The sequence below is a fragment of the Nothoprocta perdicaria genome, unplaced genomic scaffold (assembly GCF_003342845.1).
Source record: "Nothoprocta perdicaria isolate Ctin4 unplaced genomic scaffold, notPer1 scaffold_107, whole genome shotgun sequence".
Taxonomy (NCBI): domain Eukaryota; kingdom Metazoa; phylum Chordata; class Aves; order Tinamiformes; family Tinamidae; genus Nothoprocta; species Nothoprocta perdicaria.
In genome coordinates this window covers 1326700-1346584 of record NW_020454172.1, presented here as the reverse complement: position 1 = coordinate 1346584, position 19885 = coordinate 1326700, and the positions used below count along the sequence as shown (strand labels likewise).

At 44.9% G+C, this 19885-nt stretch overlaps 1 protein-coding gene across 2 annotated transcripts; it reads left to right on the top strand.

Annotated features, from left to right (window-relative positions):
- Positions 1-252: 252 nt before the first annotated feature.
- Positions 253-19114, top strand: KIF3A (kinesin family member 3A). 2 transcript variants are annotated; one of them, XM_026045333.1, is made up of 18 exons: positions 253-746; positions 2046-2190; positions 2413-2497; positions 2991-3096; positions 3847-3986; positions 4935-5132; positions 5491-5665; positions 6651-6752; positions 7885-7956; positions 9886-9894; positions 11537-11693; positions 12518-12698; positions 13000-13110; positions 13873-13998; positions 15161-15214; positions 15410-15478; positions 15714-15838; positions 16346-19114. In XM_026045333.1, the coding sequence occupies exons 1-18, from the start codon at positions 569-571 to the stop codon at positions 16392-16394; spliced, it is 2082 nt and encodes a 693-aa protein (XP_025901118.1). In that variant the 5' UTR covers positions 253-568; the 3' UTR covers positions 16395-19114. The 2 variants fall into 2 exon arrangements, with proteins under 2 accessions (XP_025901118.1, XP_025901124.1); XM_026045339.1 differs by lacking the exon at positions 7885-7956 and having other exon boundaries at positions 256-746.
- Positions 19115-19885: the final 771 nt, after the last annotated feature.

Sequence of the window (19885 nt, the reverse complement as noted above, 5' to 3'; positions counted from 1 at the left end):
CGCGGGCCGCTCCCGCCTCCCCGGCCCGGCCGCTCGGCGTCAAGMGAGTGTCCCCGTTAAATCTTGCGCTTAACCGTTTATAGCCCTCGGATGCGGAGTTAAAGCCCAAACCAGCGTTCTTTTCCGCGGCAAAGCAGTTACAGCATCAGTCCCGCGATGCCGCTAGTTAAGCCTGTCACTGCTCCGAGGCGGTGGCAGGAGACAAGTTATTTCCCCGAGAAATCCGCGGATCATCTGGGATGTGAAATTATCCGGGCTCAGCTCAGTGGGGCTCCACGCTCGTGAACCCGAGGAGGTTCAGTTCGCTGAACAACCGCGCGTTATTCTCGCTGGTTTAATTATAAGCCGGTTCTGTGCTAAGCCCGCGAGTTCACGGCTTTTCCGGAGCCGCGCGCGCCTGCCTGAGGTGACCCAGCGCTAAGCGTGRCGTTGCGGGCACGTCTGTGTGTTTAACTGACTGCAGAGCAACAAGGCCGAGAGGCTGGAGCGGCCGGAGAGCTGCGACAACGTGAAGGTGGTGGTGCGGTGCCGGCCGCTCAACGAGCGCGAGAAGGCCACGGGCTACAAGATGGCAGTCAGCGTGGACGAGATGAGGGGCACCATCACCGTGCACAAAACCGACTCGTCCAACGAGCCCCCCAAGACCTTCACGTTCGACACGGTTTTCGGGCCGGAGAGCAAACAGCTGGATGTCTATAACCTGACTGCGAGGCCTATTATTGACTCGGTGCTGGAGGGATACAATGGTGAGTCCTGTGTTGTTTAAGTCAAGGGTTCTGTCTTGGGTTCTTGCTGCTCTTAGAAATGCTCCTGAGCTTGCCGCACGTCTCCCGGAGCGAAGGCTGTAGCCCTGGGTTGTTTCTGTTGTGGCCTCTAACATAAAACAGCCTGACTGCTGCAGGTACCTGCAGACCTTTACCACCATGGCCAATCTGTAATCCTGCTGTAATCGTTAACATCAGTGATCACTGATGAGCTAAGATCCATTAGCTATGGTTTTTTCCTTTATCTTTTTTTTTTTTCCCCATTTTATATCTCTGTTTGAAAAAAGAATACATTTTATTTCATTATCAGAATTCTCRGGGCACTTAAGTTTCAGTAGCCAAGCAGCTGCCGTGGTCCTGCAATAACTAGGTATGCACACCAGTCTTGAAATRCAAGGGCTGCATTTTCCTTTCTAAACCGTGCTGTTTTAAACTAAGATCCGTCTGCTGTACCCCACAAATAATCCAGTGTTTTGTTTTGTTTTTTTACCAATGGGATGAATGTGACTACTGTATACGCGTGTGTTTCTATTCTGCATGTAAATATCCTTTGTAAGGGAAAGAGGAAGGAAGTAAATTGCTACTTTCCATAACAATGTTATGGCAACAGTAAGTTACAGAGTTTCTGAAGGTTTGTGTAAGGTGCATAATCTGCTCTTGTACTAACACGCCCGGGTTTTAGCTGATGTAAAACTGAGCCTGTCTGAAGCACAGGTGCCTAACTGTGCTTCCCTGCTTAGACTTGCCATTCAAGAGAAATCTTAGAGTTTTCAGCAGTGCTGGGCCATATTTAAGCAGCAGTGTGTTTCTGGAGAGCCCGGGTCTGGAATCTCAGCATTCCCTCTGTTTTCCTGTGCACCTGCCTGGTCAGAGCTGGGCTCGCAGTGCAGCCTGGTTATAGAAGCCTCATGTTGTTTCCGCTGTGGTTTAGTATACTGGGAATAGTTGGTTTTGCATTTTGCATATAATTCTTCTAATTGAGTGTGCTATTAAATTGAGCTTGTCTTAATTGTACTTGCACTCTGTTCTTTAACCTTTCTGCAGTTTTAAAAAGAGCAGAATTTATTAAATATCTTGCAGGCTGGGTTCTCAGCTCTGTTTGCTGGTTCAGCATTTTTATTTCTCCTACCTTTGTACAGTAGCTACTAGGAGAAGTTGTCAAGCTTTAATTCTGCAAAACTAAAAATGTAAGTGCTATCATGCAAATAATTGATGAGATAAAATGGCAAAGTTACCAGCTTCTGAGAGTTTATTACTCTTTTGTGTCTGTGTGTACTTCAGGTACTATTTTCGCGTATGGGCAGACTGGAACAGGGAAAACTTTCACCATGGAAGGCGTCCGAGCAGTTCCTGAGCTTAGAGGAATTATTCCCAACTCCTTTGCCCATATCTTTGGTCACATTGCCAAGGCAGAGGGGGATACAAGGTAAATATTTTCTCTTTACTACCTCTGTCTTTTGTTCTTGCCCCTGTAGTAAAAGCCCTGAAATTCTGCCTCTGTCCCGACTAAAAGACTCCTCCCAAAGCAATTCCTGCCTGGATAGAGCAGGACTCTATTAGTGTTGCTTCATTTTCTTTGCATTATGTGTTTGTATATGTCGGACTTCAACAAATTCTGAAGGTTTCTCACCCACTTGTCTTCCCTCAGGTTTTTGGTCCGTGTGTCTTACCTGGAAATTTATAATGAAGAAGTACGAGATCTGCTAGGAAAAGACCAGACCCAAAGGCTAGAGGTGAGCCTGCTGCTCTCCATTTCTGCTTCTCTCTTGTAAGTCACTGAGCAGTGCTGTCTTTTTAAAGACCAGAGACAGCTCTTGAAGGAGGAGTGGGAGGTTGAGCTCCTCACATTGCTCCTTTTTCAGAGGTGCAGTAGCTGGAACTGTAAAAGTGCAGTCCCTTGGCTTCTCTGAATCCCTTCCCTTTGGTCAGCTGTGTAGTGAGAAGCTCTCTCTCTTACCTGAGTGTGAGCGGTTCCGTCCCAGACATCCCTGACAGTAGCTGCAGAAATTAGAGGGTGTGATTTGAAGCCCCTGTTTGGCACCAGGGGAAACCAGTGCAATATTGACCTGCATGACTCTTCCTTAGCTGCTCCAGTTCAGAGCATTGGAGTATCTTGTGTCCAAGCAAGAACCTGGGGAAGTAAATTACTGTATTGTTACAGTGTCATTGAAAACTGCTATTCAGGGCTCTCCCAGGGATGCTCCATCTAAACTATTTCTCTCTTAGGTTAAAGAGAGACCTGATGTGGGAGTTTATATCAAAGACCTGTCAGCCTATGTCGTAAACAATGCAGATGATATGGACAGAATCATGACTCTGGGCCACAAAAACCGTACGTAGCATTGCTGTGAGCAGGGTTTTAGCTCTGCTGTGCCAGACTGCATCACAGGGTGAAGAGTTGGTAGTGAGTTACCCCAGTAAGGCGTTTTACTGCTAGTCCTGATACAGGAAAGCTTTTTCAGCTGAGCAGAAGCAGAAGGGGTTTGGGAAGGACCCCTTTTGAGCAGGGATAGGTGAAGAAGGCTGGGGTCTCCCACATCGGTCCGCCCCAGAGCGTCATGGCAAAGGCGAGTGYCTCGGTTCTTCTGCTCTTCCAGCTCTGATCAGGGTGAACAACAGCTAGCCTCGGCTTGTGCTGTGCTTAGGAAGTGGTCTGTGTTTTCTTGAAGACCTCTTGGTTAAGCCCAGATCCTTTTACAGAGCAAAGCTCTGTCTTGTTATCGCTCCTGGCACAAATTGCTTCATCTCAATTTTTCAAAATATAAACATCTCCAGGTCCACCTTAGGCTATTGGTTTTTGCAGTTTTAAAAAGAAACAAATGGGAACTCCCACTGCTTTGGGAACGGGAGCTTGCCATATGCACGAAACTGGAGCAGGCAGCAATGCTGCTGCTAGTCCAGCCTGGAGATGGCTGCAGTGTCAAAGCCCAAGAATGTAGTTTGTGGCTGAGTCAGAGCATCCCTTTTCTGTCCTCTGATAAACAGGCTTGGGCAGAGGCAAGTGCTTTGACAGCAAGAGTGTTAGGGAGCGTGTGATTCTTCCTGCAAACATCATTGCTGTTTCCCTTGCTCCCAAACGAAGGTTCTGTTGGTGCCACGAACATGAACGAGCACAGCTCCCGCTCGCACGCCATCTTCACCATCACCATCGAGTGCAGCGAGAAGGGCGTTGACGGCAACATGCACGTTCGCATGGGCAAGCTGCACCTCGTGGACCTCGCGGTAGGTGGGAGCGGCCAGGCCCGCGTCATGCTGGGGGTCACTGCTCACCTGGTCACGCTGCGAGGATCTCGTTTTACAGGCTGAATAAAGAGTGTGGCCCCTGTCTCGCTGGTAAAGCCCTTTGACGTTTGGTTTGTGTAGTACTTGCCTCAGGGCTTTAAACCAGCCTGCCAAAGGCTTTAGTGTGACTAGAGCCTTGCCTAATGAAAGGGCTCTCTTCTCCAACTTAACTATCAGATGGATAAGCTACACTTGAAGGAGCGCTCTGGACAGCAGACCCAGCTCTTTGCAAGAGTGTTTTTGTTTTTGTAACCATGTCAGAGGGTTGTGACCTTGCAGTGTCGCTCTCCCAAGCTGCYTTCCTCCCTCTTTCACCCGCTTTGAACAAGTGTAGCTGCACTAGGGAAATGTTTCTCTGTAGCCCAGACCTTACCTCCTGAAAGGGAGAATGTTAAGGAAATTAGCAAATATATATATTTGCTATATATAAATATAAAGGAAAGGGAAGGCTAAATATAAAGGAAAGGGAAGGCTAGTGGCACTGAATGCCTGCATCTTATCTATTATTTATCTATAGGATGTGTGTTTAGATGGCTCTGTTAAGCTCCCTGTAAAACAATTGCAGTGTTGCTTTGTTCTTCAGCTGCATTTTGCAGCTGCACCAGAGGTGTCCAGGAACAAGCGTAACATTTCTGCTACTAGGGTAATATGCCTTTTTTTCCAGTTGTGTTGGTTTATTGTGAACAATCCAGAATCTGATGAAATTGAAAGCTTCAGTTAAGACCCATTTGACTTGTCTCTTTAACCATATCTGATATAATTAGCTAGGTCTCTAATGATAAGGTGGTTGATGACATGGCTGCCAACAATACAATTGAGGGAAGCAAGTAGATTAGGGTATCTTTTGCATTTTTCCTGTGGATCTGCTTCATGTTATTCCTTTTCCAGGGCTCTGAAAGGCAGGCAAAAACTGGAGCCACAGGACAGCGACTGAAAGAAGCTACCAAGATCAACCTTTCTCTTTCTACTCTGGGAAACGTCATCTCGGCGCTGGTGGATGGCAAGAGCACCCATGTACCCTACCGTAACTCCAAGCTTACACGGCTCCTTCAGGACTCCCTTGGGGGCAACTCCAAAACCATGATGGTAAGCTGGAACGGCCCTGCGGGGATCGGCCCGCAAGCTGAGAACAACCTGGTGTTCATGCGTTTATTTCAGAGCTCTGCACAGTTCAAAAAAATTTATGTGCTCTTTCTATCCTTCCTGTCTGCCTGTGTGCAAGAGGCTCTCAACACGGTGCAAATGAATGCATGTACATGAGATCAAACAATTTTTCTTGGGTAGATGAAAAAAACCTTAGTGTGCAGGCAGCAGGAAAGTCTGGGAAAGAATGGCACTGAGACTGGCAGAGCGAAGGAGAAGTCCCTCTAAAGTTGCTTGTTCCGGGCTCTGACATTCCTGGTGTCTAATTCTGTCCTCTGCTCCCTGCTTCGGTGTGGGACAGTGCGCGAACATCGGCCCCGCAGACTACAACTACGACGAGACCATCAGCACCCTCAGGTACGCGAACCGAGCCAAGAACATCAAAAACAAGGCCAGGATTAACGAAGATCCCAAAGATGCTCTGCTCCGCCAGTTCCAGAAGGAAATCGAGGAGCTTAAAAAGAAACTGGAAGAAGGTGAGATTCCTCCTTTACTCCTAGTGCTTCTCTCTGCACCAAGGCTGGTTCTGTTCTGGTGTGAAAAGTCCCTTTTTGGAGATGTGCCCCATGAGCCTTGCCCGCTAGGTGGCACTTGGCCTTAGTGCAAGGCCTTGRCTTCTGGGGGGATCTTGGGGCCCTGGGCGCAGCCTGGTGAGCAGGAGAGGTCTGGCCTTTAAAAGCCTGGGAATAAAAGGTCAAAAGTTCTCCTTATTTTCCTTCTTTCCCTCGCTGCAGAACTCCCATAGATCAGGGACTCCCATAGATCGCTGCTTGAAGCCTCCCCCACTCAGGGGAAGTAGGAATCATCAGCACCTCTTTTCTTTGCGAGTTAGGAGCCTGGTATGGGCATTACCCCGCCATGGTGGGCAAAAAGTTTATTTGTTCATTTGGAAACCTGGTCTATGGAACAGTCAGCCTTGTGGTTCTAATGTGCTGGGTGGTTCGGGTGTTAAATGCTGGGTTTTGCTCCCTTTGGCTGCCAAATCAGTCTGAAACATCTCTCAGCATGATGTCTGCARTAGCAACAACAGTTAAAAACACTTCTGAAACAGGCCAGTTTCCTAATTAGCAGCCATCCAGTTTCATGTGTACAGATGTATGTTTAAGTAGCAAATATGAGTGAACTTTGTGCATCTGAGTGTTTTCTTTTGTGTCTCAGATTRCAGTGAAGATATTGGGAGATCTTATTAGCAAAACTTCATAGGTCAACTGCTCAGTAGTCCAAGAATTCTCTATTTCCAGCTAAAACTGCCCCTTTGAGGTTTAAATATGCTGACTTCACAGCATTGTGTGGCTTGTCTTAGATTTCCTGAGTCACCGTGAGCCTTCTGTGCTCTCAGCACTTAGTAAGTTCTGCAGCTGCTCAACAGCTTATGTCGAACCCTGCTGACTCTGGGCAAATGCTCCTGTCACGATATATGGTGAGAGAAAGTGCACCAAAAAGCACATCCTTCTCTTCTAGGGGAAGAGATTTCTGGCTCTGAGACCAGTGATTCTGAAGAAGAGGATGACGATGACGATGGGGAGATTGGAGAGGATGGAGAAAAGCGGAAGAAACGACGGGGTAAGGCAGATACCTGGTGGCTCTTGGTGCCACTAACCTCCTCTTATTCAGCAGTTGGTGTCTGAAATGGCAGCCAGAGCCACAGGGACAACAGTGCAGTCGGAGAGCTGCCCTAGTGCCACTGCAATTATCATGACTCTTCTGAAAGCGAAGCTCTCTGCTGTCGCTGTACGTGGGCAGCTCCAAGTCTGAGTGCTGTCTGCTTCCACTTGGGTAGTTGTGCTCGTGGTGACATCCTCTTACATGGTGATTCCCTGGTTGCTACAGAGTGGCTGTGTGTGGCTTGTTACTTTGATTTCAAACACTTGTATTATGGAACTTCCCCTGCTCCCAGAGATGGGAGGAGGAGGAGGACACCAAAGATTAGTGGTAGGAGATGTGGTTTTTATAACCATGGGAATGGTTAGAGGGGAATTTTAGCCATGGTATAGGCAAGAGATTCGTTTGTGTTTTGAATGTACCTGACTCTTCTAGTGTCCTATTTCATCTTATTTCATATTGCTAGGGGAAAAAACTTGGCTTTGGGGTGTCTGTGTGTTAGCCGAAAAGCTGACACCCTTCCTGCCCGCGCAATCCTCCCGAGAATGGACCATATTCAGAAGGTATTGAAACAATTAAAGGACAGATAGCTCTGACTTGCTTAGCTTTCAAAAAAGCTTCTCTGAGTTCCCTAAGCAAGGGTGCTGATGAGCAGGAGTGTGCTCAGTAAGTGTCACTTAGGAAGCTGGCCCTGCTCCCTAGAGGGAAGATGCACATTGCTGTGTGTGTAGGAGTGGAAAGGGCTCCCGGTCACCAAATCATCTGCTGCTGATGTCTGTGGCCTCCTCTGGTGTGATTTGGTATTCTGTGCTGTTGCTTATGATGGAAACAACCTTGGCATGTTGTTTTAAGTTACAGGCTGGTTAAAATGGGTTTTCACTGAACTGTCTTTCTGAGCATGCTATTTTGTGCTGATAAATGGTGGCTTTGCAAGCTGAGTCTGGGAGGGATTTTAGCAAATGCTTCCTAATAGAAAGATGTTTCTTTTTGAACCAGTCTGCCTTTCTGGGTTTCTTTCCTTTAGAACTAACTTCCATCTGCATGTTTCTTCTTCTCTGGGGGTTTTTCTGTGGGGCTCATCTCTGTTTTCCAGGCAGTAGCAGCAGCAGTAGTTCAGACTCCACATGCTCTGTCATAGAGAAACCTCTGGATAAGTCCTTCACTAGTGAGTGGGAGCTCTTAAGTCCTTTCAGCTTTGGTCTTTTCATGATCTGCACACTCCATTTTGCAATGCCACTGCTCCCCTGCTGTGCCTATTGGAAGGATAAGCCTGAGTTTATCACTTGGCTTAAGCATGCTTTTCCTTTGCTGCTTCCATGCTTGAAACAGTAGTTTAACATGCATACTCTGAGCTACCTCCTTGAAAGAATATGAAGCTATTTAGTATGTTGCTTGAACRAGACCTGAAGAAAATTAGGAAACTGTTTAAAAAGCAAAGACCAGCTCATTCCTTGCAGCTTCTGTGTTTTGAAYGTTTTCTCCTTAAAAATGCCAGTAAAGAAGCCATAGGAAACTTTTTTTTTTCTTCTTTTTATGGGAAGTGATGCAATATGAGCATTTAAGAAAGCACAACCTATTCTGTAGGTCTAGTTGTCAAAGTTAGGTTATTTTCACTATTAGGTTTGGAAAGAATGAGTGAAATTGTCAAGAGCAATAAAGCTACATTAGCTTTATACCTGCAGGGAAACCTTGAACGGTTTGTTTGGCTTGACTCCAGCAGACTTTTACCAAAGTGCAMAGAAATTTAACTGCCCAACTATATGGAGTGCTTGGCCACTGCCAGCTTAGTTCACAAAGGAGCAAGGAATTGAGATTCTGGGCTACCTGTGAGGGAAGTCTGGACTGATTCTCATCACAGATAAGACTTTTTTTTACCTTTAAAACCCTACAGTTGCTTAGGGATGGCTTTGGAGAGGCGGGGGAAAGAAAAAAGCCAAGTCAAATCTCAGGTGTTGGCCTACAGGAACGTGGCCACTGATGTTGTTCCCTTGTATGGACACTGTGGAGCCTCCTCCCTGTGCTAGGCGTGAAGGGTCTGGGAAGTCTTGCTCCTTAGTTATACTAAGGTAGAAGTTACTCTGGCCTCCTTAGTGGAAGGTGTCAGCTAAGGGAAAGTATGGGAGCAGTCAGGAAGGCTCAGGGCTTCAGGAAGACCTTTACTAGATCAGATTACGGTAGGCTTGGAATCCTGCTTGCTTTAACTTTGTTCTAAGCTCGCTTGAAGCCTGGCTGTTTGGATGAGGACAGTTAATAACAAACSGCTGGCAGTGAGTGGATCAATCCATCTCCCATAAGTTGGTGCAATGAGCTCCACTGTGGAAATTGCTTTGGGATCTCGATGGTGGGGAGAACTGGGGCTGTCTTATGTGCTTTGGGCTATTAACTGTCCTCATGGGTGCCCTTTTTGCATGTGGTGTCTCTCATCTTTTCTCTGTCCCCGCTGTGTTGTTGCACTTGCTTGAATAATGAAAASTGGCTATATATCTCCATGGAAGCACCAGTTACTGCGAGTTAACCCACTAATACCCTCCTGTGTAACTAAACAGAGGAGTCATCTGCTGAGGCTGCGTGTGCAATTGCCATAACTTGCAAAGAATTGGCTTGGAAACTGGCTTTAATCTTAGAACGAGTTCTTTGAGTTATAAGATTCTGCAGCTAATCTAACAGATTTGGCTACTTTGGAAAAAAAATAATCCCAAGTCTCCTSTTGAAGCAGAAATCTACTATCTTTGATTGTTTCTTAGAGCATGATCTTTGCGGCAGGCTCAGGATGTTGCCTTTAGATTCTGCACTGCATTGGGTGGGCAGGAGGATGCAGGAGCAAACTCAGGATTATCCTGGACGTGCATTTTTCTTTAGTACGGAACATTTCTCTGCTTGAGCACAAAATCACAGTGCACTGTTTTCTGTGATGGAGTCTTATTTCTTAATAATGATTCCGTGTTTTCTACTTTAGAAATAAGCATACAAAATACCGTTCTGATGTTGATGAGCTCTGTCTGAAGTGATCAAGTAATAACCTATTTTCTCTTTCCTCCCCTTTCCAAACATGCTGCCTCTCTGCGACTTGCTCTCTGCTTCCTTTTAATGCAAGATCAAGCAGGTTGGTGTAATTGATTTCCAACTCCCTATAATATAGTTACAGTTGTAAGACCCTTTTACAAGCTCTGTATCTAGTTGGGTTTGTCTCCTAAAATTGAGAATGTGTAGGGTTGTGTGCTGACAGGTAAGGAGCCTTCATCTATCTTATCTCTTTATATGGGGATTTCTGTACAGGTCTGTTTCCCAGAAAGCACAAACTTTTGAAACTTCTTGTCCAAAGAAGAGCTAGTGACATCTTCACCACACATCCAGAAATAAGTTCTTATTATCTGGCTTCAAAGTTCAGCAAATGGAACCTAAACCAGCGTTTGCCCTAGTGCTCAAGGCCGTGCCTTTCCACACAACTTGCATATTCTCTTGCGTGTGTCCATGAACAAAGTACATGCACATGCATATTTTTAAATACTGGCACACCTGTGACACTGCAGTCATGTGAATAGCAAATTGAATGCCATGGGGAAAAAAAATAAAGTTGCAGAGTTTTTATTGAACCAAACAGTCTTTCTCAAATACGTTTTTAAGCATGATGGATATTTCATGATAAGAGGTCCCGCCATAGTAGATGATTGCTGGGAGCTTCTATACTTGGATACTATAAGGAGTTTTTTCTGTGTATCTAGAGAAGAGCAAAAAATAGGATCTATCTCTTTGTAGTGAACAAGAGGGAATTTAAGAAATCCACCTAAGCTGTGCTCCCTCTCACTCCAAATTACCCCAAGGAGCCCTGTGTTCACCTGCCCCGGGGACTTGGAGAAGGTGATTGAGGTGTGTGGGAGGGGTTCTGCGTCACAACCTGAATTTTTTCTTCCAAAATCCCCAGTTTGGAAACAGCCCTTCAGGCTGCTGGGTTCAGTGAGTTGCTCTGGCTGCTTCCACTGCAACCCTTATCAGCTGTAACTCGTTCCTTTAGCGGTAGTTACATTTTAAAGACTCAGCTGATAAGTCACAGCAAATCTCACTACTTTCAGGTCTGTGGGTAGTCGCTGTCACAYAGATGAGACAGCATCCAAAAGCTTTCTCCTATGGCTCGTCACTTCCTAGGGCTGCTCTGAATTTCCCTGTTCTCTGTAATTTCACATTGATAGATTCTTAGAATATCTGTTTGCTGGCCGTGCAACAGATAACCCCATAAGGAGGGCAGTGAGCAAGAGTATTTGAAGGGGGAAAGGAAGAAAAATGCTCATCTGAAACTTGAGAATAACTCTTGTTCACATAAAAATTTGAGGATGTAGCTTAGGGCCATATTCTGTGTTCTTTTATTTGGCCCTAAGCTATGCAGCTTAGAACACTGAACACTGAGCTCTGAGTTTCTAGCTTGGGCTGATCTTCAGGTGGGGTTCTTTGCTGGCAGTGTTCCTTCCCCACAGGGATTTATTCTTCATGTGAGTGTTCTTGGGGCTTCATCCTTATTATTATTTACATAGAATATATATATATATTCTATTAATAGATTACTTTGGTTATTGTTTTATATTACTGGCTTGTATAGCAGTGAATTGCTTTATATACATAGTAATAGTATATGTTTAGATTTATAAAAGTTACAACTGGGCAGAGTTACGGTGGCATTTGAAAGATGCAGAGGCTCCAAGCTGGACACAGCTCTTGWGTTCTGACATCTAACTAATTTGCCTCTTTTAAAGGCAAAAAGAAAGTTTCCCCTGATAAGATGGTAGAGATGCAAGCAAAGATTGAAGAGGAGAGAAAAGCTCTTGAAACGAAACTTGATATGGAAGAAGAAGAAAGAAATAAAGCCAGAGCTGAACTGGAGAAGAGAGAAAAAGATTTACTTAAAGCTCAGTGAGTATCTTGCTCCGAGCAGTTTGTGCAGTTGTGGATTTTTTCTTTAATCAAGAACTTAGTTGTCTGTGTGGGGAGGTGCCTKTAATAGTTTTTATAAAATGAACCTCAGCACTTGCTATTATCAAAGAGCAGCTTCCTTTGTGCTTTCAGAGATTAGAGCAGATGAAAAAGCAGCTTTATTCATCTGCCACAAACTTCATCTACTAGAGAGATGGCCTAGAAACTCAGATGGACCCTTGCAGCTCTGGAGCCCTGGGAAGAGCAGCAATACTGTTTTATTGCTTGATGAACTCACAGGAGCTCTGTAGCAAGTCAGGTGCCCTGTGCACACTGGTGCAAGAGGGAATTCCCTTTGCTAGGGCTTTCCTGCACTGGAGCTGGTGAGCTGTGGAGAGCATCTGCTGTGGCCCGTGCAGATGGGGAGCTCCTGCCGAGAGGTTCCTCAGAGCACAGCCTGCAGAGCTGCCTTCTTGACTTCGCTGCCACCACCACGTCCTGTGCAGCCTGTTTGGCTCTGCTGGCCTGGCTGGGCCCTGGCAGAAGGGCTGATGTTGATAGTGGTGCCTGGCAGCCCCTGACAGAGGGGAACTGCGGCGGGAGAGGCTTCTCTGCTGGCCTGGTTGCGTAAAAGTGATGGGAACTCAGGGAACTTCTGCACTTGCTTGCAGTGCCTCACCCCCTCTGAAACCTTGGCAGCAAGACAAGCTTTTCCAGCCCTGTAAGTGTTTGTTTGTACTGTAAAACTAATTCAGGCCTGGCTGCTTTGCAGGTGGCACAGGATAGGCTACGTTTGGCATTAACATAGCTTCCTCCCTCTGCAGGCAAGAGCACCAGTCCCTGTTGGAGAAACTGTCTGCACTGGAGAAGAAGGTGATTGTAGGAGGTGTGGACTTACTGGCAAAAGCAGAGGAACAAGAGAAACTGCTGGAAGAATCCAATATGGAGCTGGAAGAACGAAGGAAGAGAGCAGAGCAGCTTCGCAAGGAGCTTGAGGAGAAGGAGGTGGGGAGTGCTCTCTGCTGGCATTGCTGCCACGGGCAGATGAGGCTCCACTCTGCGAGCACGGACGATGCTGGCGGCCTGGGAGGCCACTGGCATCCAGGAGAGCCTTGGCAAGGCTCGTGTGTGACTCGCAACAGYGAGATTGCTGTGGCTGTGAGCCAGCCTGGCTGAGGCAGGTCTCCATGCCATGGAAAAGACTTGTTCAAGTCTTTTTCTTCCTGTTATGCTGTTGCATATCTAAAAAGTATATAGCTTTTTAGAGTGTATTAATGTGTGGATGTCTGCTAAATCTTGCCTACAGCAAGAACGCTTGGACATAGAGGAGAAGTACACCAGCCTTCAGGAAGAAGCACAGGGGAAAACTAAAAAGCTGAAGAAAGTTTGGACCATGCTGATGGCTGCAAAATCAGAGGTCAGTGTCTGCAATGCTAGAGCGGGGAGGAGTTAAGCTTTGTGACTCTGCACAAGTGTCTCAGAAATGTCTCTGCTTTCCCTTTTAGTTTACGTAATTCAGAAAGGACTAATTGAGYCTAATAACAGAGCTGCATGGGGCACATCGTGGAGCTTTTCTCCAAGTTATTCTGGTTCTGGGAGAGTGTGTTGGAGACAGAGTCATTCAGAACTTCAGGGAGAAACACTGGTTATTTCTGACCAAAGCAAATTGTCTGCTGGCAGCTTAATCCCTTGCTCTGTGCAACCACCCAAATTCTCCTCTGCTCTTAGCTCTCCTTCTTCCTGCCTGTCACTCAAATTCTCTCTTTATAACACTGGGTGAATGTCCTTTGTTGAGTATCTGGTATCCCTGCTTTATGAAAAAGTGCATTTCTCATAAATGCACGTTAGAGACTTTTCTCCTTCTTATCAAGGACATAACTTGTCTACACTCTCTTGATCTGCTCTTAGCTGGCACACAACTTGGATTGCCAGAAGGCCGATTTATTTTTAATGGAACCAAAAACTTTAGACCATTTTTAAACCTTCTCTCAGTTAGAATGGTTTCAGTGGTTTATTTTTTCAGAGGCAACTGTTCTAATGCTTATAGCCATTTTTTTATCAAGTACAAATCTTGCTTTTTGTTTCACAAAGCATCATGCAAGCAAAAGACTCTTCATACAATTACTATACCTTAAGCTCACTCTGACTCCTCTTTATGGGCTGTTTTTTTTGTCTGCAGATGGCAGATTTGCAGCAAGAACATCAGAGAGAAATCGAAGGATTACTGGAAAATATTCGTCAGCTGAGCAGGGAACTCCGTCTTCAGATGCTCATTATAGACAACTTCATTCCTCAGGACTACCAGGTAATGATGAAGAATATTAGCCTTTGACGTAAGCAGGTGCTATGTGTACTGAGCCCTCTGGCTTTTATTTTGTCCTCCCAAAAATTGAATGAGTCAGCTTCCTTCCTCTTCCTTGAGGTGCTATCGGAGAAGTGAGTCTGCTTAGTTGTTGCCCACAAGATGATGAGTTGGTGTGAGTCCAACCTGAGCCATTCTGTGAGCCTCAGARCCACCTTTTGCTGCAGCTCAGCTGAGCAGATGCAACTGTTCATCATCAGTAGCTTGGTTGTGCTGGTGCTGCTTGACTCCTCAGAAGCAGATCACACTGAAGTGACAGAAGGTGTGCGCGTCAAGTCACTTTTATAAGAACTGGTAGATTGCTAACTGAAGTTCTTGTGGAAGACGATCAGAGCTAGTGCGTTTGTCTCCCAAGCCAGCTGGACTGGGTAAATAATGAATGCAGGGTGAGCATTAGGTTAGTTCTCACAGGTTTTGGGTTAGTTCTCACAGGTTTTGATGACCGGCCATCAAGATTCCATGATCGTAGAACCTGCTTTAGGGAAAAAATGCATCATGTGTCAGGGCTTCCGTGGCTGCAGTGATACAATAATTCCTGCTCTCTACCGCATATTTCTCTGATGTACTAAAAAGTCTCTTTGAATATGCTGAAAATGTACATGGTATATGCACCATGCCCTTGCTCTGAATCTCTGAAGTTTGAGACTTGACTTTCTCCATTTTTAATTTTTGTTGTGCTTGAAGTTGTGGTTGCTAGTGTCTGATATTAGTACCAAGTAGACTCCTGCTTTCTTYAATCTTATGTATCCAACATTCGTAAAATTTATGATGTACTAAAATGTAACTTGCCTTATTAGATAAAGGAAAAGCCTATTTCCTTCCATTTTTGTTCTTGCCTGTTAGAGCACTTGTATCCTGGTGGCATTGGCATAACTGAAACCCACACCTCAGTGGGAACTCCAAAATGCACCATTTAAGTAGTATTTTCTCTTCTGTTGTGTTCAGAACATACAGGGTATTTTGAACATGGTGTGCTAAAAATAACCTAAAGTTGTCAAAGTTGTTTTTAAAGAAGTCATCCAGGCTTTTGGTGGCATGTTTTGGAAGGTGCATCTGGAGTGTAGACAATGCAAGCCTGACTGTTACCTTTCTAACTTTTTCCTAGGAAATGATTGAAAACTACGTTCACTGGAATGAAGACATTGGGGAATGGCAGCTGGTAAGCTGGCTCACTGGGTCGTGTGCAAGTTATGGGAACCCAAACGCCCAAAGAATTTAATTGAGGCCAGAAATGCACTTGTACAACTGTGTACAGAGTTGCAATATACTCGGTGGATTTTAGTAATGGGTCTAATGGGTCTCTCTCTTTTTTCTTTCTTTTTTTTTTTTTTTTTTTTTTTTTTCCCCCTTCAAGAAATGTGTTGCATATACAGGAAACAACATGAGGAAACAGACTCCTGTTCTGGATAAAAAGGAAAAAGATGTAAGTGATTTTTCCTAAGCATATATTGAACTATGGAGGTCTATGTTCTGCTATCAGTTGTGCCTGTTTAAATATCTCTGCCTATTTACGGGAAACATGTCTAATCTGCATTTTTCATGGTTTAAAGAGATTATTTTTTTCCTAGTGTTTCCTAGTTTTCCTAGTGTTTCCTAGTGGAAGAGCTGTTGCTTGCAGTGCATAAAACATTGTTTTGTTCTGTTTTTTTTCTCATTAGCCCTTTGAAGTGGACCTTTCCCATGTTTATTTAGCTTACACAGAAGAAAGCCTGAGACAGTCTTTGCTCAAGCTGGAGAGACCAAGGACTTCAAAAGGAAGGTCCAGGCCCAAAACTGGTCGAAGGTGAAGCACTTTAGGGTGTCAATATGTAATGGGGGATTTACACTGGGGATTGCCTGAGTTTATCTGGGCAAACTTAATTAGCAGATATTTGAAGGCTTTTGATTAATGAGAAGAGAGAATGTGAAAATGCTGCATGATGTAAAGTTTAGTAATACCAAGTACAACAGAGCTGATCTGCAGTGTCTTTGCTGAGGTAAAATAATGTCCAGAAAGACTTGTCTGTGRGCAGTCTTCTGATGTCCTTTTTCACGTTCCCGTCTTCAGGCTTCTTGTTCTCTGGACTGGTTTAACGAGCGACACCTTGACTGGGTATATCCAATAATTATTGGAAAGTAATAGGCTGTTGGGGGAGATMCAGTGTTGGCTTTAGTTTTGTTTTCAATCAGGGCTTACTTACAAGTTAATTCTGTGTGGTTTTGATTTGGAATCTTTCTGGTCCCTGTCTAGCCTGGACAGCCAGATGATGAGTATGCATTTTTTTTCCTCTTCTTTCTTCTCTCCAAACAGAAAACGATCTGCAAAGCCAGGAGCTGTTATTGACTCTCTGCTGCAGTAGGGGTGATGGATTCAGAAATGCTGTAAAAATCAGTGAGTGTGTAGGGCCTGGCCAGAATATGGAACCCAACAGAGTAGGCCCAGTGTGACAAARCGGCTATGAAATCCATGCCTTACGGGTATGGAGCTTTATTTAAAAAAAGATTTTTTTTCCTTAGTTGCTCATATACTGTATGTTATATTAACATAATGTTAAACTGGTATATACGGTAATTGTGAAATTCTGTGTTAAGCAATTTTGTGTTGTGCAGGGAAACTGTTGTTGGCAATCCGTGTTGAAGTGTATAGARAGCAGGGTTCTAGATGTGTGTTTAAGTGCTAGACATGCCAGCCCAAAGTGGTTGGTTAAAATTTAAAGCTGGTAAATCTGATTTACGTTCTGCTTTGCACATAGAAACTGGCAGCTTTCACTGTTTTTCTCTGTTGCACTGTTCTGTATTTGAATGTGGTTACTGAAAGGCTATGAGTTAACTTGATTTGAGCATCAAACCTTTTTATTTAAATATTCCTCGCTGTAGCAATGAACCTGATCATTTTGTGTCTGAAACACACCCCTCTCTCTATCCCTTCCTCTGCACTCTTACTATATGGAGTAATTGTGTCAGAGTGCTGGGAAGGGACACTGTTCCATTGCAGCCCAATGAATGTGTCAAGTTGTGCTTTTTTTTTCCTTCCCAACTCGTGGGTAATCTCCTTGCATCACAGAGAATGGCCTTTGAGGCAAAGGCAAGAAAATACTGCTATTCTTTCTTTTTTTTTTTTTCTTTTATTTTCTTCTTCCTTTTGTGGCTGTATTTGCAGCATTGCTCTGGCTGCTTTTCRTGCTTCTGACTAAACTGGCAAATTTTAATTTATGTGAATTGTTTTGTTGTAATTTGGAGAGCAGCGATTCACTAAAGAGGATGCTCTGTTGCTAATGTCTAAATTGGTCCTGAGGACACTGAGCAATACAGTTCCATTTCCCATCCCTGACACAGAGTACTGGACCAGTGCTCTATAAACTGCAGATGAATTTCACTCTCCCTATAAAAAGGGCATGAATTGCTCCTTTTCCTAGAGCAGCAGTTCCCCTGAAATAGTTGATGCTGCACTTGCCCGTGTGCAGACTTTCTCCTCTGTTTCTGGTTATGCTGTGAGGAAATAATTCTGGTCTCTGCTAATGATCGTCRTCTTGTGGTGGCTGCTCCTGTTCTTATTTTGTATTTATGCTGCTAATACACATAACACTTTAATAGATTTACTCCCGTGTCATGGAGAAAATGCATCTCCTCCCCATTGTGTGTTGTTATAACTAATGCTAGAGCATATCAGTTGCAAGCATCCAAAGAGCTCCCATGGCAGTGTGGTGCTAATTAGCTTAATTAGTAGCCTTTTTGTCACCTAGAGATTTGAAGATGCTGATACTGATGTGAAGGGTCGAGGACATAGACGTGGCCAAGGTGCCAGCTCCCCACGTGCCCTGAGCTTCAGCCAGGAGCCCCGTTGGCAGCTCCCAGGTAGCGGCAGCTGCCAGGGGCAGTCAGCATTTCAGGGCTAAAGCTGTTCTTTTGGCAGCACCTTCCTCCCGGGGATGCCTCCAGTGCCATCCCAAACAAATCCTTTCTCTTGCTTTTCAAAATACATATCTTCCAGGGTCGGGAACTAAGAGGAGAACATCTGCTCCCTGTCTCTTGTGGAGGGGTTTGTCACCTAGACTCATAGAACATGCACATACAAACACTGTCTTTTTTTACAGTGTAGCATTAAGAGATAAATGCTCAATTTGTGTTTAATCTAAGCTTACCCTTGAAGAGCTGATCTTATTTGAAATGTGCTTGGATAAGGTTAAGRTACCAAATATTATGTCTTTGCAATAAAGCAGACTGAAAATGACTCAAATACTGTTTTTGTTGTAGGAGTTTCTTATGCAGGTTCATGGCCCAAGCAGATAAATGCTTTATTTGGTCTGTATCAGTTCTTAAAACTGGGGATAGGGGATAGTTAACTGCATTTCATTGTGTTAGGTCTTGCTGTGTCAATATCCCTTGTTAAATAATCTGTTTTTAAGAGGGTTTCTCCTGACTTGTGCTTTGAAAACTGACAAAAAAAATACAGTAAGTTGTCCTTTTGACCTGACAGATACTCAGTAACTTAGATGTCACTGCAAGCCATCTCACTGCGTTCGGAATATTTAAGGATTCCTAAGGGATGYGCTGGTCCCTGATGGAACTCGCACTGCGGCTGGAAACCCAGCGCTGCAGGTAAAACCGGGAGCGTCTCGGGGCAGGAAAAGGCACCTGGGGAAAAGCTGCTGGCAGCTGCTCCGGAGAGCCGGCCTGGGGCTCGCACTGGAGCCACCTCTGAAGGACACCTCGCTCCTGTGGGAATATACGGAATATCCCCCCTCGGCCGCGCTGAGGACTTCCCGCTTTGGCTGATCTTTTAACTGTTTGGTTAGATTTGATTTGATTTTGTGTTCTCCCCTGGGATTTTCTGTTTGTTGGAGAGCCTGACCTGGCGGTTGCTATATGAGCCTCTGCCTGGCTTATCTGTGAATGTCTGATGCGCCCATGACATGTTTTAGAAGGGAATGGTTTGGTTTTTAATGACTTGGCCAATGCAGCCATTCTGATTTCAGCTCAGTAGTTACTCTATAATATTTCTCAGTGTCATATTAACTTACATATACACACACACAATATATATATGTCTATGTACGCATGTGGTGTATACCCACTCTCCCATATTGCTAACAGAAGTTCCCTTTCATTCAAGAGCATCAACTTTACACTGATTTTTTTTCTGCATTTATGTTATTTAATGTTGTTCTAAATTATTTCATATTTAACTTGTTCCTGATTATTTCTTTGTTTAAGAGGAGGGGAAAATTGTCCTTAGTGCCTTTCACTAATTTGTGTTRTCTGCACACATCCTAATTTTCGCCTTTCTCAACAGTTCTGTTTAGCCAGTCCTGTATATAGGTTAAAAAAAACTACTAGTCTGTTTGTATAATTTTTCTTCCTATTTATTGGCTTCCAAACTGTTCATTTCTGATTATTCTCAATTTCCGATACTCATTATACTGTATATATCAGCATTGTGTCCTTGGAGCATGTTCGTACCGTAAATAAAATACTTGATTCCTAGTTCCATTTTTCTTCGTGTTTTTCCATTTTTATGCCTCTTTGCAGCCCCCGGTGCGTGGGGGGCGTTAAGCAGGGCCCGCCTGCCCCGCTCCGACACGAGGCCTCCTTGGAGGCGCTCGGAGAAGGGCGCTCGGCCGGGAGAGCCCCAGGCACCGGGAGCAGCTTCTTGTCACCCGGAATGCCGCCGCTCCGCCCGTGTTGCGGCCGCTCCTCGCGCGCCCTGCGCAGGTGGGTGCTGCCCTGGGGACGGGGTGTCCTCGCAGCTCCGTGTTCATCATCATCTTTGTGCTTCTTGCAGGCCTGGCGCGTCCTGCAGGTGCTGTGGAGTTACCTGAGGGGACGGGAGATGCTCCTTGTGCCGCGTGCC